A 12,919-nucleotide genomic window follows, 5' to 3' on the forward strand; every position below is an offset into this window, starting at 1 on the left:
TGAGTCTGCTGCACCACAAAACCGAGGAGGAGGAAGAAGAATAGGTGAGGACTGAAGAAAGAAGAGCTGCAGTAGGTAGCTTATACCCTGTAACTGGCCTTGAAAGGAGAGGACAGCTGGGGTGAATGGATTCTAGAAAGCTGCTAGTGAGACTTGGAACTGCCAGGAAGAAGCTCCTCAGCAGCAGACCGCCAGGAAACCATATGAGCAGTCAGACTTTCCAAGAGAGAGGACTGGAAGACATAGTACTGGGAAAGGCACCTGCAGATAGACAAGGCTTGTAAGGAGAGGTTTTAGCTATTTAAACACAGTGACCTTGGGCTGGAACACAGAGAAAAGTACAGGCCTGAGTTCCCCTATCTCCCCTAGAAAGGGTAATAGGAAAGCATCCTTGAGGAAGAGGAGGGCAAGGACTATAGAGCCTAGGTAAGGGCTGGAATTGACAACCCGATACAGGGTCAAAGGACTTTTTGTCAGTGGGATTCTTTATTACCTCAGAAAGGGTGAGATTATGAGCAACCTGACAGGAGTTGTGAGAAGCTGACTGTTACAGAGCCAAGCAGCTGTCTGGTGTGGAAACTGAGGCAGAGTTACTGCAACACAAACCCAACCATGTGTAGACACATTGTCTAGTGAGTTAGCTCCGTTATAGAGCCTAAATACCTTTAAAAATCTGGCCCTAAGTATCAATAGCAATTTAGGCCTCAATTCAGCCAACCACTTAAGAATGTGTGTAATATTAAGCATTTGCCGAAATGCTTGGCTGAATTGGGATCTTAGTTACTCAACTTTTATTAGTATCAGTATGTTAATATTTTAGTATTAACTATATACGTTATGATAGTGCCCAGAAGTCCCATCTTGGACTGAAGTCTCATTCTGTTGAGCATCCTACAAACACAGATAGAGATGATTCCTGCCACGGTCAGGTTACAATCTAATCTAAAATAATGGCTATCAACCTTTCCAGATAAGTTTACCCTTTCAGGAGTCTGATTTATTTTGTGTACCCCAAGTTTCACCTCATTTAAAAACTACTTGCTTACAAAATCAGACATAAAAATGCAATAGTGTCACAGCACTCTATTACTGAAAATTGCTGACTTTCTCATTTTTACCATGTAATTATAAAATAAATCAATTGTAATATAAATATTGTACTTACATTTCAGCGTAAAGTATATAGAGCAGTATAAACAAGTCAGTGTCCGTATTAAAATTTTAGTTTGTACTGACTTCACTTATACTTTTTTATATAATCTGTTGTAAAACTAGGCAAATATCTAAATGCATTGAAGTAGCCCCTGGAAGACCTCTGGGTACCCCCAGGGGTATGCGTACCCCTCGCTGAGAACCATTTATCTAAAAGACACAGACAGACGAATAGTCGAGAGTGGGAACTTACCATGTACTCTCTAAAAGCTGTTTATTATTCATGGTCTTTTGTGAAAGCAGAAGGTTTGTTTCTGGGGTTGAGGAACTTAAAGAACCTGCTTTGCTGCTTAGCTTTAGTGTCCTGATGAATTAATTATATATATTTTTGCTGTTGGATGGTCATTATTTTAATTGTAATATTCTTAGGGGTACCTAAAGTTTTTTGTATGGATGTCTTGTATTGTTGTTTAAATAGAAAGAAAGAAAGAAATTAATGAGAGGATCAGTGATTCCCACTGTTTTGTGTTTTGTTGTTGTTGTTTAATTTGAGAAGTCAGAGCCTGTGTGTGTATAAAATATATATAGTCATAATTCATCATGATCATCATGAAGGATTTTGTACAGAGCATGGCAGAGGGAGTCTTAAAGAGAGGTTTGAAAAAGGAAAAAGTAATGGATATATGGATTTTATCGATGAGTTTTCCCACGCGCAAGAAGCAGTGTAGGAGAAAATGGTGAAATGTTTGATGGAGAACCTAACTAGTGGGTAGAAATGGCTGGGAATGTTGGAGCAAAGGCAGGAGTAGCACTGCAGCAATACGCTACTGGATCAGCAAGGTAGGGCCTGTCAAGACGGGGAAGATCTTTAAAGGTAAAGACTACTAGAGACCAGGATATATACTCATGCTAAATCACGTTAAAAAATTATTTTGTTATCCATATTGGCCCATGGTGCCCGTGTTCCACCAATATTTAGGAACGTGGGCCTGGCTTCACCAATGTTTGGGCTTACTGTGCTTTGGGGGCCCCGTGCTTCAGGGGTACACAGTGTCCAGGGTGGCCTGGAGTGTTACCAGGGGGCCTGGCGTTGGCAGCAGTGAGCAACCTGGCCCGAGCCCACCCTGCTAGCTCCCAGCATTGCTTGGGAGAGGGGACGGAAGGTGAAATGAGGCAGGGTGAAGGCCTGGGGGGAGGGGCAGAATGGAGGCAGGGAGAGGACAGAGCAGGGACAGGCTGGGGCTAGGTCACTCGCTGCTACCGGCACCAGGCCCCCCTCTAACCTCCCAGGCCACCCTGGACCCTGTGTCCCCCTGAAGCACAGAGTCAGGTCCGGTTCACCCAGTCTGTCCTATGGACAGGATGGCTCTGCTTGGACCCATTCTGGGCATGTCATAAACAGATAGCTAAGGGTTAATGTTTCTTTCACCTGTAAAGGGTTAACAAAGGGAACCACACACCTGACCAGAGGACCAATCAGAAAACCGGATTTTTTCAAAGTCAGGGGGGAATTTTTGGGTCTGTGTCTTTTGTCTGTCTCTCGGCTGGATGAGAGGCTTCTTTCTATCTTCAAGCTTCTAATCTTCAGTTTCAAAGTTGTGAGTACAAATGGTAGCAAAACAATAGGCTTTTATATGTTTTGTTTTGTATTTACATGTGTGTAGTTGCTGGAATGTTTAAATTGTATCTCTTTTTGAATAAGGCTGTTTATCATCATTTTTTCTTTTAAGCAATAGCCCTGTATTATTGTCATCTTAATACAGAGAATATTTTCATTGTGTCTTTTTTCTTTCTTTTTTAATTATATAAAGCTTTCTTTTTAAGACTTTGTTTGAGTTTTTCTCTCTGGGTAGGGGCTAAGGAACGAAGGGAGGGGGAATTCTCTTTGTGTTAGATGTCTACGGAGGTAAGCTCTGCAGCACCAGGGAATTGGTGGAGGGGGAAGAGAGATAGAATCATTTCTGTTTCCTTGTATTTCGGGTTTTGTCTCTTTGTGAATAGAGGAACATGCTTCTTGGTATTGTGATGTAAAAGAGATTGCATCAGTAACTCTCAGGTTAGCCCAGAGAGGAAAGTCTGGGTGGGAGAGAGAGGGGAAGGGAAGTGGGTTATTTTCGCCTTTGTTGGAGACTCAGAGTCTCTGAGTCTTGGGTCCCTCCAGGGAAGGTTTTGGGAGACCAGAGGGAGCCAAAACCCTGGAATTTTTGGATGGTGGCAGCGAGATCAAATCTGAGCTGGTAATTAAGCTTAGAGGGGTTAATGCTAGCTTCTCAGGTTATGAACGCTAAGGTTCAAATCTGAGTAGGAAGCTACGACAGGGCACCACCAAAAATTATACAAATCTGGTGCCTATGTTGATATCTCATTCCAGTTCCTAGGGTTGCACAAAGCCAGACTTGAAGCACAAGCACAGCAAGCAGCTGTTTGGGGCACGACATCAAATGCAGTCTCGGCAATTCATGTAATGGCCCTATCCACTTCACAGGCAGAGGAGTATGCCTGACTCAAGCTATTTTTATTAGCCACTCTTCGTCATCACCACTTAATTTAAACGCTTCAAGGGACATTGTTGGCATCACAGGATCTAAACTAACGTTCTGTAAAACAGCCCTAATGGGAAGTCAAGAAATTCCCCTTGAAATTCCATTGCACTGACATGTAATTTTAAAAATGTCATTCTGGCTTTTATAAAGCAAACTTCTTATAGATGTACTTTTATGCAAAGAAAATATGCCACTGGTAATTTTTTTCACTCCCTATCATTTCCCCCTCTCCCTTGAACCTAAAAGAATAAAGTACAACAGAAAAAAAAATCAAAATGCAAACGAAACACAAAAATAGCTGCATCCCATTGGAAGAGTCCTGCTGCTGCTGTTCAGAACTGCTCATGCATCCGCAAAAGGATTTATCCATAATCATACATTGTGAGTGTAAATGCTTGTTTCAAAATCCTACATACTGACTGAATAAAACTAATTTCAGTTTTGTTTTATATACTGCAGGCATCCTCTTTCTGATGCAGTGAGTGATTAAATCAAAAGTATAAGAAAATGCTACATTTTTCACAAGATGTGTGGGCATAGCTCCAATGAATTGTAGCATTATAAGTGTAAACACACCCATTGGTCAATATAGCACTTTGTACTCTGTTGCATAAATATGCCTATAGTTTAGTCGGGTGCCATTTGGGGAAGGGCTCTAGCTTCCCCTCCCCCTGAGTTTCATACCTGCGGTCTGTTCACAGCACATACCCTAGCCCTAGACAGAGCTCTTAACTGCAATACAGCGTGAGTGTAATATGTGATGAGTAAGTCTATGATTTAATTATGGATATTTTTAGTAAAAGTCATGGACAGGTCATGGGCAAGAAACAAACAATCATGGGCCTTGACCTGTCCATGACTTATACCATAAATATCTCTGATTGAATCTTAGGAGGGGGCACTGCCGGAGGGGTGGGGAGGGTAACCTGTAGCACCAGCAGCGAGGAGGGGGAGAGCTCTGGGGGACCCGTGTCACCACCTGCAGGGAGGAGGGCCTGTGCAGCTGACTGCGGGGCCACCTGAGCGACTGCCTGCAGAGTCTATCCAGCAGTGGCTGATGTGGCTTCCCCCAGAACAGCCTGTGCACTGGCCACTGAAGAAGTCCCAGAGGTCTCAGGAAGTCACAGAATCCATGAGTTCCATGACCTCCGTGAGAAACACGAAGCCCTAGTGATGAGTTCTGTGCTGCTCCCCACTTCTGCCTTTGGGGCAGGGAGTTGTTTTGTTTTGTTTTATAAACAGGGGCAAGGTGATTAAGATAACAAAAGGCTTGTTTTTAAATTAAATTAAGGATTGTTAGATGATCCTGAAAGCATTGCCAGGCACTTCAGTTAAAAGATAGGAAATAATGGGTAGGAATAAGTGGTGAGAATGGAGAGAGGTAAATAATGATGTCCCCGAGGAGTCTGAGCTTGGACCACTGCTGTTCAACATATTCATAAATACTTTCTTACATCATCCTACTTCTCTGTGTAATTTGTACCAATTTACAGTCAGGGACCCATCAGTATAATGGGTATAAGTAGCTCTAAGAGAATCTAAGTTAGACCTTTTACACTAATATACACATCACTTCTGAATTTGGTGCAGTTTCACAATTTCTACCATTAGCAACAGTGGAATACTGTGGCATTTATACCTCATGTTTGTTTGTTTTTCATTTGAAATGTTATGAATAATACAACTTCTCACATTACTTCAGTTCAAAAAAGCTTCAGAACAGCCATTTATCAATTAAAAATGTCTTTGTTTTCCTGTATCAAATCCAAACTGAAAGCTGACAATTCTTTTTTATTAGACAATGTGGGTGAGTTAATATCTTTTATTGGACCCATCTGGTGAGAGAGAGAAGCTTTTGAGCTCTCTCACCAACAGAAGTTGGTCTAATAAAAGATATTTGCCCACTTCGTCTCTCTAATATCCTGGGACTGGTATGGCTACAAAAACACTGCTTACAATTTTTATTTATTTTGTGATAATTAGTGTTGCTTTGGTCATCGGTCAATAGAATCTTGAGAAGCATGTGACAGATGCGTAGTCATGTTGCTAATGCACTACTGATGAGTGTCGTATTAGAACATATATGGAATAGAATTCAATAGAATAGAGTCACAGTGGGGATGCCTTGTAAAATAAATCCTTTGTCTTTGGTAAATAAGTACCACTTAAAATGTTAGGGTTCCTTAATTTGACATATATCTTGGAATATTATTATCCCACCCCTTTTAGTAGCAGTCTTTTAAGTTCTGCCTTTATGGTATACATTGATGCAAATGGTAGCATCTTCATTGCAGATAAAAAGACTTGTGGGCCTCATGAATTCCAGTGCAAAAACAACAACTGTATTCCAGATCACTGGAGATGTGACAGCCAAAATGATTGTGGTGATAATTCAGATGAAGAAAACTGCAGTAAGTAAATCTTGCAGCCTATTCAATAAACAAGAGGAAACTTTTTTATACTGATAAGCTGTCCATTTGATTTTATCTATCCTACTCTTTGCATCGTCATTTGTAGTCACATTTAGTCTGGCACATTCAGAATCAATTGACCTGAATCCAAAACGATGACTCTGAAAGTCTCATATTTGAATTATTTCCATAAAGATCTGTAGCCAATTAAGAGATTATCATTCACTATTCTGCAAAATATGAATATGCAGTGGAACCCTTGACATATGACAATAACATTATAGAGTAAGTGAAGAGCAAGTTAAAAACTGATGATCGGCTAATCTGACTTCTCTGTGTGAGGGTAACTCCCATATTTCTTGTATTCAGGTATATCCATGAGTCAGAAGCATCATTGAGTCAGCAAACCCTCATAACACTTTCCCAAGAGCATAGATGCCTGTAAACAATGGGAGGTTTTTCGGGCAAACACTATCAGCCTGTTATACTTTGTATATTCAGTAGGGAAACTTCCATATTTTAAAACTAATCAGGTTCACTTCTGAAGTCCTTATTCACATTGACAGTCACATTACTCAAAAAGTGGTCCCCATTAAAGCTAATGGGATTAATTCACCTTGTTCCTCACTGTGAATATGGAGTGAAGATGAGGGCTTCTTGCATATATTTTGAAATGTATGAGCTAGCTTCTACTCCCAACAAAGACATGTAACACCAGCTTTAGCTGAATAATGTGTGACATCTTCACAGAAAGGGGTGAGTTCCTTTCATTTGTGAGCCCTGAATGTAATCATGAGTCAAAGGGGCAACATCTAGCCACCAATATCATTGTTAGGCATTTTAGAGACAGAATCCCATACATTGCTTTGTACTGCTACCCCCACAGTTTAATAGCTGGGTTCTTATCCTTTTTTCATTCTTTCTTATAACATCCAAGAAAAGGCTACATGTTTGGCTTTTTGCCAGTCAGTGTGGAAGACCTCCTGTCCTCTCTTCAGAGATCTGAATGTGTTATTTGTAGTCAGTCCCTGTGAAGTAAAACATTTTGGTCAGAATTTTCAAAAGTAGATGACTAAAGTTAGGCACCCAAATCCACATTCAAGGTATTTGGAGGCATAGGTACTCAGCACTTCTGAAAATCAGGCCATGTAATTTATAATCCTAAGTATAGATTTATGTGCATAATTTTAGGCACTTCCCACATGTGAAACTTTTGTGTACAGTACTGTGTTTAAATACAATAGATTTAGGTATCAGATGAAAGTGTTGTCTAAAGGAGAAAGTATCCCATGGCTTCTATTAATCAATAAAGGCCATTTAGTGTTATAAAGTTTCAGTCAGTTTCTCCATACTTCAACTCTCCAAATAGTGTGATTTCTTTGGATTTTGGAACTAACACAGTCCTCTGAACCAAATAATATGTGAGTTGGCCTTATTCTTTTATGTTTAAATATCATAGATCTCTAGTTCCACTTGTCTCTTGTATTTGTTTCAAGATACTTTGAGCATGGTTTAGCTAAAAGTGAGGAGCTAGGCCACACACAAGTAGTTTTTCTCTGCTTTGTATTTGTATAAAACTCCCATTGGTGTCTGTGGGCTGACTGTCACATATATAAGAAAAGGAGGATGCTTCACTTTAATAGCTACAAATGCTCTTCATCTAAATTATGGATCTGTAGAAACTTGAATGTAGAAGTATATATTCTAAAACTGAAATTATCTTTCTGCACACAAAGTTTGAGGGTTAAAAGTTTGAGAAGTAAATAATATAGCATCTTAAGTCATTAATAAGCTTTGCAGAAAAAATGTACCATGAATATATACTTTCAATTTGCTATGCATGAATTGGTATTTATTTATGATCTAATTAAACCTCCCTTTCAGTCCTCAGCTGCTCTTTGGACTCCCAGATAAAGACATCTGTAGTATACTAATGACTATAGGTTAAATTTATCCTGCATAAAGGACACACATACACACAGCCTATGTATCGAGTAACTCCCATTTAAATCCTAAAAGCAAGACTTAGTAGTACACAGTGTGATGGAAATGGTAATTTCCTGCAATATCTTGCAAAACCTTAATGAATTAAGTTAAACCTTACTGAATGAAGTTTAGGTGTCTTAGGAGTTCATGGTATTAAGAATGCAAATGTTTTTGTATTACTGTATTGTGCAATTTTATGCAACTTCTTTGAGGAGGAGATATGGCTAATATAAACCCTGGGAGATGTTATATTCTTCAAAGGACTCTTTGAAACAATGTGATTTGACAAACAAAGTTGTGTAGGATTCCTAGCAAATATCTGGGATGCAGGGAATGCAAATTACCCACAACCAGATCCATCCTTTTGAAGCTGTTCTTTGAAGAGAAATCCCATTATCTGGCTGATTACCTATTCACAGTCTCTTCAGAGACCCAAACTGGATAAAGGAGTGGCTCTCAGATTCATGAGTGTGCTTGTTCTGAACCAAGGTAGTTATGAACTTGTAACCACAGCACAACCCCTTAGTTGGTGTTGAAGGACTGTTCACTGACCAGAGCCCTGGTTGGTGTGGTCTCTGGTAAGCTTATTAGCATGCATGTGGGTTCTTTTGTTGTTTCTCTGTAATGCTTTTACCTCAAGAATAAATATGCTTGCTTAGAAAGAGCTGTGTGGTAATTTAACTGTAGCAATTACACTATTGACCATCCCTGAGGTGAAAAGTAAAGCAGGCCTGCTTAGACAGACTGATTTCATTGAGGAATTCCCAGTGTAGGTGGAGAGAGCTGTACAGCCTGGAAATACCCTATTCAGGAAGGAGACAGATGTGCATCTCTTCCCAAGAGAGGTGATGACTGGGAAGCTAGACGCCTAAGAGTGGGTGCCCTGGCTGGATCATGAAGGGGGAATACAGGTGTAGTTACCCTGAGCTGAGACGCATAGGCCTTGTGCAGGATGTCTGCATAATGGTGAATTTTGCTCTTATGTGCTCCTCTGGCTGTTTCTCAACATTTGTAAAAGCTTTTTCTTTGGTTTCTCCAATATATATTTTGCATCTCAGTAAAAAACAGGAGATTGGTACTGAAGTATTAACCTACAAAATCATATCATCTCAGGAAAATGTATAAACTAGCCCTGCTGTGTTTGAAATAGATTTATAAAAATCTTTGTATGCTATCTCACCATTACTAGAACGAATTGTAATGAAACAAAAAATATATGAAAATAGAAGTACAAAAGCATTTGACAAAATATATTACACTTCATATGAAGATAAATTGTTCTCAACATACATGAATTTAGAAAGAGTTTGTCAGGCAGTTATATCAGAAAATGAGTTGTTTCTCAAGGGTACTAAATGCACTAATTGCCTTCTAGAAATTCAGCTCAGGTATTTAGATCTGCCTTTATATAACATCTTCAGACACACAAGGTTTTATGGGAAAGGATTTTATTAGCAGTGATATAGAGCATTGGTTGGAAAATGTAACAAATGTGTAACAGATTTTCATAGAATTATTTACTATCAATGTAACATGAAATACCTGTGTAGTGAAAATCATTCTTTAGTATGGCTTAACTCTGCTTCCTGCATAGTGTAACTGAACTTTATCACTCTTTCCCTATCTGTGTACTCCTTGTAACTCATAAGCCCCTACTTTCCATTTTTCCAATATCTTGAGCCTTTCACTTAACTTTTATATGACTGTGTTTGTTGGTCTTGAGCCAAAGCTCACTGAAGTCATTAGGAAGACTTCTGTTGTCTTCAGTGGCTTTAGTTCAGACCCATTCCCAGCTTCTTCACAATAAAATACCTACCTTGAAGAATGATCTTGTATTGGGAAGTCCTTCTAAAAACATTAAATCCAAGGAGGGTTGCCATTAGCCATTTGTGCACCTGCCTAAACAGCTAAATGAAGGTTGTAAAGAAGTTTATAGCCCTGGTGACCTAATTCTGAATGTGAATACATTGGAATCAAAGTGGATGGCATCTTTTATCTCCCTTCACTCTTACTGAAGATCTTTCCCTGCCCCTCCCCTCAAAAATATTTTCTTTTTTAGGTAAATCTTTATTGTACAGAATACTCTATAGCAGTCAGCTGTCTTGTTCCTTTCTAAAGGAAAGTAGCGCACACTTTACTGGTATTAATCAAAGAACATAAAATCTATATAAAACTGAAACAACATGAGGAAAATAATGTAAAATGGCTTGAAACTAACCAGAGCAGGAATACCTGTTACTGTCGCTAGGTAATCATTTCTAAGCTGTTTTGTTTTTTTTTAAACATTTCTTTAATATAGGTCATAATCCTATTCCCTTGAAGTCAATATCAGATCTTCCATTTCTGCAGTTTTCTTATTCACAGTAATCAATAATTGGTTATTGCATGCTATTTAGCATGATGATTTGCCCTATAAAATCAATTTTATAAAGTAAATTTAATATATTGAACTCATATTTCTTGGTCTACATGTGGGTCTTTTCATTTTCCCTTTAAATGTATACATTTTAGGAAATATCGATAAGCTGCATATTTATGCATGTTCAGAACTGTATAAGATGGTACAAGACTGTAAAAGAAATACTGTCAAATGAAATAGGTGATTATATGAGGTGAGTTTTCAGGATTAAAAACCCCAGTGATTTCCAGTCATCCAACAGAATCTCTTACCAGGAAGGAGTTGGTATATAAAAAGGAATTGGGAAGTTTCTGCCCTTTATTCTATGTGTAGGGAACTTACTCTGTTAATACCTATTATTACTATCAATGTGTGTTTCTTTCAGTAACACTCTGTACATTGATGTGACAGTAGCCCTCTAAGTCCACAAATAAATCACATGGATACATGCCAGAGACATTGGAAATTTGTTTTCCAAACTGACAAATGAGAATTTCAATCAATGTGTGCATTTTTCCCAGCATCAGGACTCTGGTTATAAATAATTCATTATCAGTATAAAAAACCTGATTTGCTTACATTTTGAAAATCAGTACAGAAACATGACAAATACATATTTGCATGTGAATTACTTTTTCCACAAATTATTTAACTAATATAATTTATCATATTTTGGAACCTCCAATCCATTGCATATTGAGCAGAAACAGAATCAAATGACAATGGAATGCTCAAATATATGCACAATGCACTGTGGATTTTAAAAAAATAAGATAAATATGCACATAAACTTGAAAAATCCACTAGTGTCAACATTTGATCTCTTTGTATGGAAAACTACTTCAGAACTAGTTCAGTTAATGTAGCTCTGTTCACACCGTGATGTTCCTAGTGGAAGTGACATGTGAACACTTAGGTGCTGATCCTGCAATCCAATCTGCTTAGTCTGTCCTTTACACAAATACAGAGCAGCTTTGCAATAATGGGGCTATGCACAGGTGCATGAGTCTGCCTTCATAGGTCAGCTTGCAAAATCAGAGCTTATGGGAAAAATAGATGCATTGAATCTTACAGAATTCAACAGTCAGACTACTTGGTCCTGATGGCTATATACATGCATTTCACTCTTAAATGCTTGAGCAACATTTTTCAAAATTAGTCTCTGATTATGAGGTGTTTTAATTTTTGGGTGCTTTGCTTGAGACTCTTTGTACTTAATTTCCAGAAGTTCTTAAATGCATCCAACTTTAGTTGCAGTTAGTAGGAGCTATGATCAGCAGTATGCTCAGCATTTCTGAAAGTTAGGCACCCAGAATCATAAGCTACTTTTGAAAATATTTGTCTTACCAATTTTTTTTCATGTTGCTCCCATTTTGAAAGTTAAAGTGTTTTATTTTATTTTTTTAAAAAAAAGGAGATGGGGATCTCTGGATGCAATTGGCACTCAAAAGAAAGAAAGTGTATGTATATGGGAGGAAGGGGAAAGTGTCATATGACCGTTACTAGATTGCTTTATTGTTTTCAGAGAAAAGTGATGACTACTAATCTATGTGTGAATGCTGTCCTTCAAAATATCTTGCTGCTAAGTATATCACTAACCACAATATAGGAAAAAAGAAAAAATCCCAATACCCTCTTTCAGAATCCTTGCAATAATAATTCACACTGACTAATGCTCTACTAGGTCTTGTACATGTAAATTGGGATCTCATTCTTGCTCTGAGTGGATGGCATCAACTTCTGCGTCAGTGGATTTTCACTGGTGACAAGTTTGAGCAATCTATGATACAGAGTATTTTCGGCATCAGTCCAACTGAATTTAAGACTACTCAGCCTTGCTCTGCCTTGCATAGAGCAGATCTCATTAATCTTCATCTCTAAGTTTGTCTGATTAAGTCTTTTCTGTTCAGAGGTGTTAAAAATGACTGAGAATGCAGAAAAGGATCAGGAGGAAGATCTGTAGATGCTACTATTGTGGCAAGGAATTACAACAGTAGCTGACAGAGATGGGGGGTGTTTCATTCTAAGCTTCTGAACAGTGTTCATAGCAGTCACTCTCAGAAGCTACTGCTTATGAAGAGAAGGAACAAGTCCTTTAGGAATAAATAGCACATAATTTTTACACTAGAATTCTGGTTTCCTCTATTTTTTCTCTTAGAACTCTGTTTTGTAACAGCTTGCTCACATGTCAATGTTATCTCTTCCGCATCTGTAAAATTTAAGAAACCAGCTGCATTAAAAAGAGAGACTCCGACCACCTGCTCTTTCAGGTCTTACAGGTGTCTGTAATCTGAGTGGTGTGAGGGTTCAAATGTATCTCAGACTTGGGCAATAATTTGTTTGCTCCCACATCAATGAACAATTTCTCAAGACAATTTGGACTTAAGACTCCCAATACATAGATGAAAGGTCGTATGGAAAACAGCCTC

The 12,919-nt window shown here is 38.6% G+C and overlaps 1 protein-coding gene across 1 annotated transcript in view; it reads left to right on the top strand.

Annotated features, from left to right (window-relative positions):
- LRP1B (LDL receptor related protein 1B) overlaps nt 1–12,919 on the top strand; it is a 1,355,016-nt gene that overhangs the window by 1,201,461 nt on the left and 140,636 nt on the right. The window contains 1 exon segment of the mRNA XM_075069829.1: nt 5,990–6,106. Within this exon segment, the coding sequence (XP_074925930.1) occupies nt 5,990–6,106 (117 nt within the window).

Source organism: Chelonoidis abingdonii, chromosome 10 (assembly GCF_003597395.2).
Source record: "Chelonoidis abingdonii isolate Lonesome George chromosome 10, CheloAbing_2.0, whole genome shotgun sequence".
NCBI classification, from domain to species: Eukaryota; Metazoa; Chordata; order Testudines; family Testudinidae; genus Chelonoidis; species Chelonoidis abingdonii.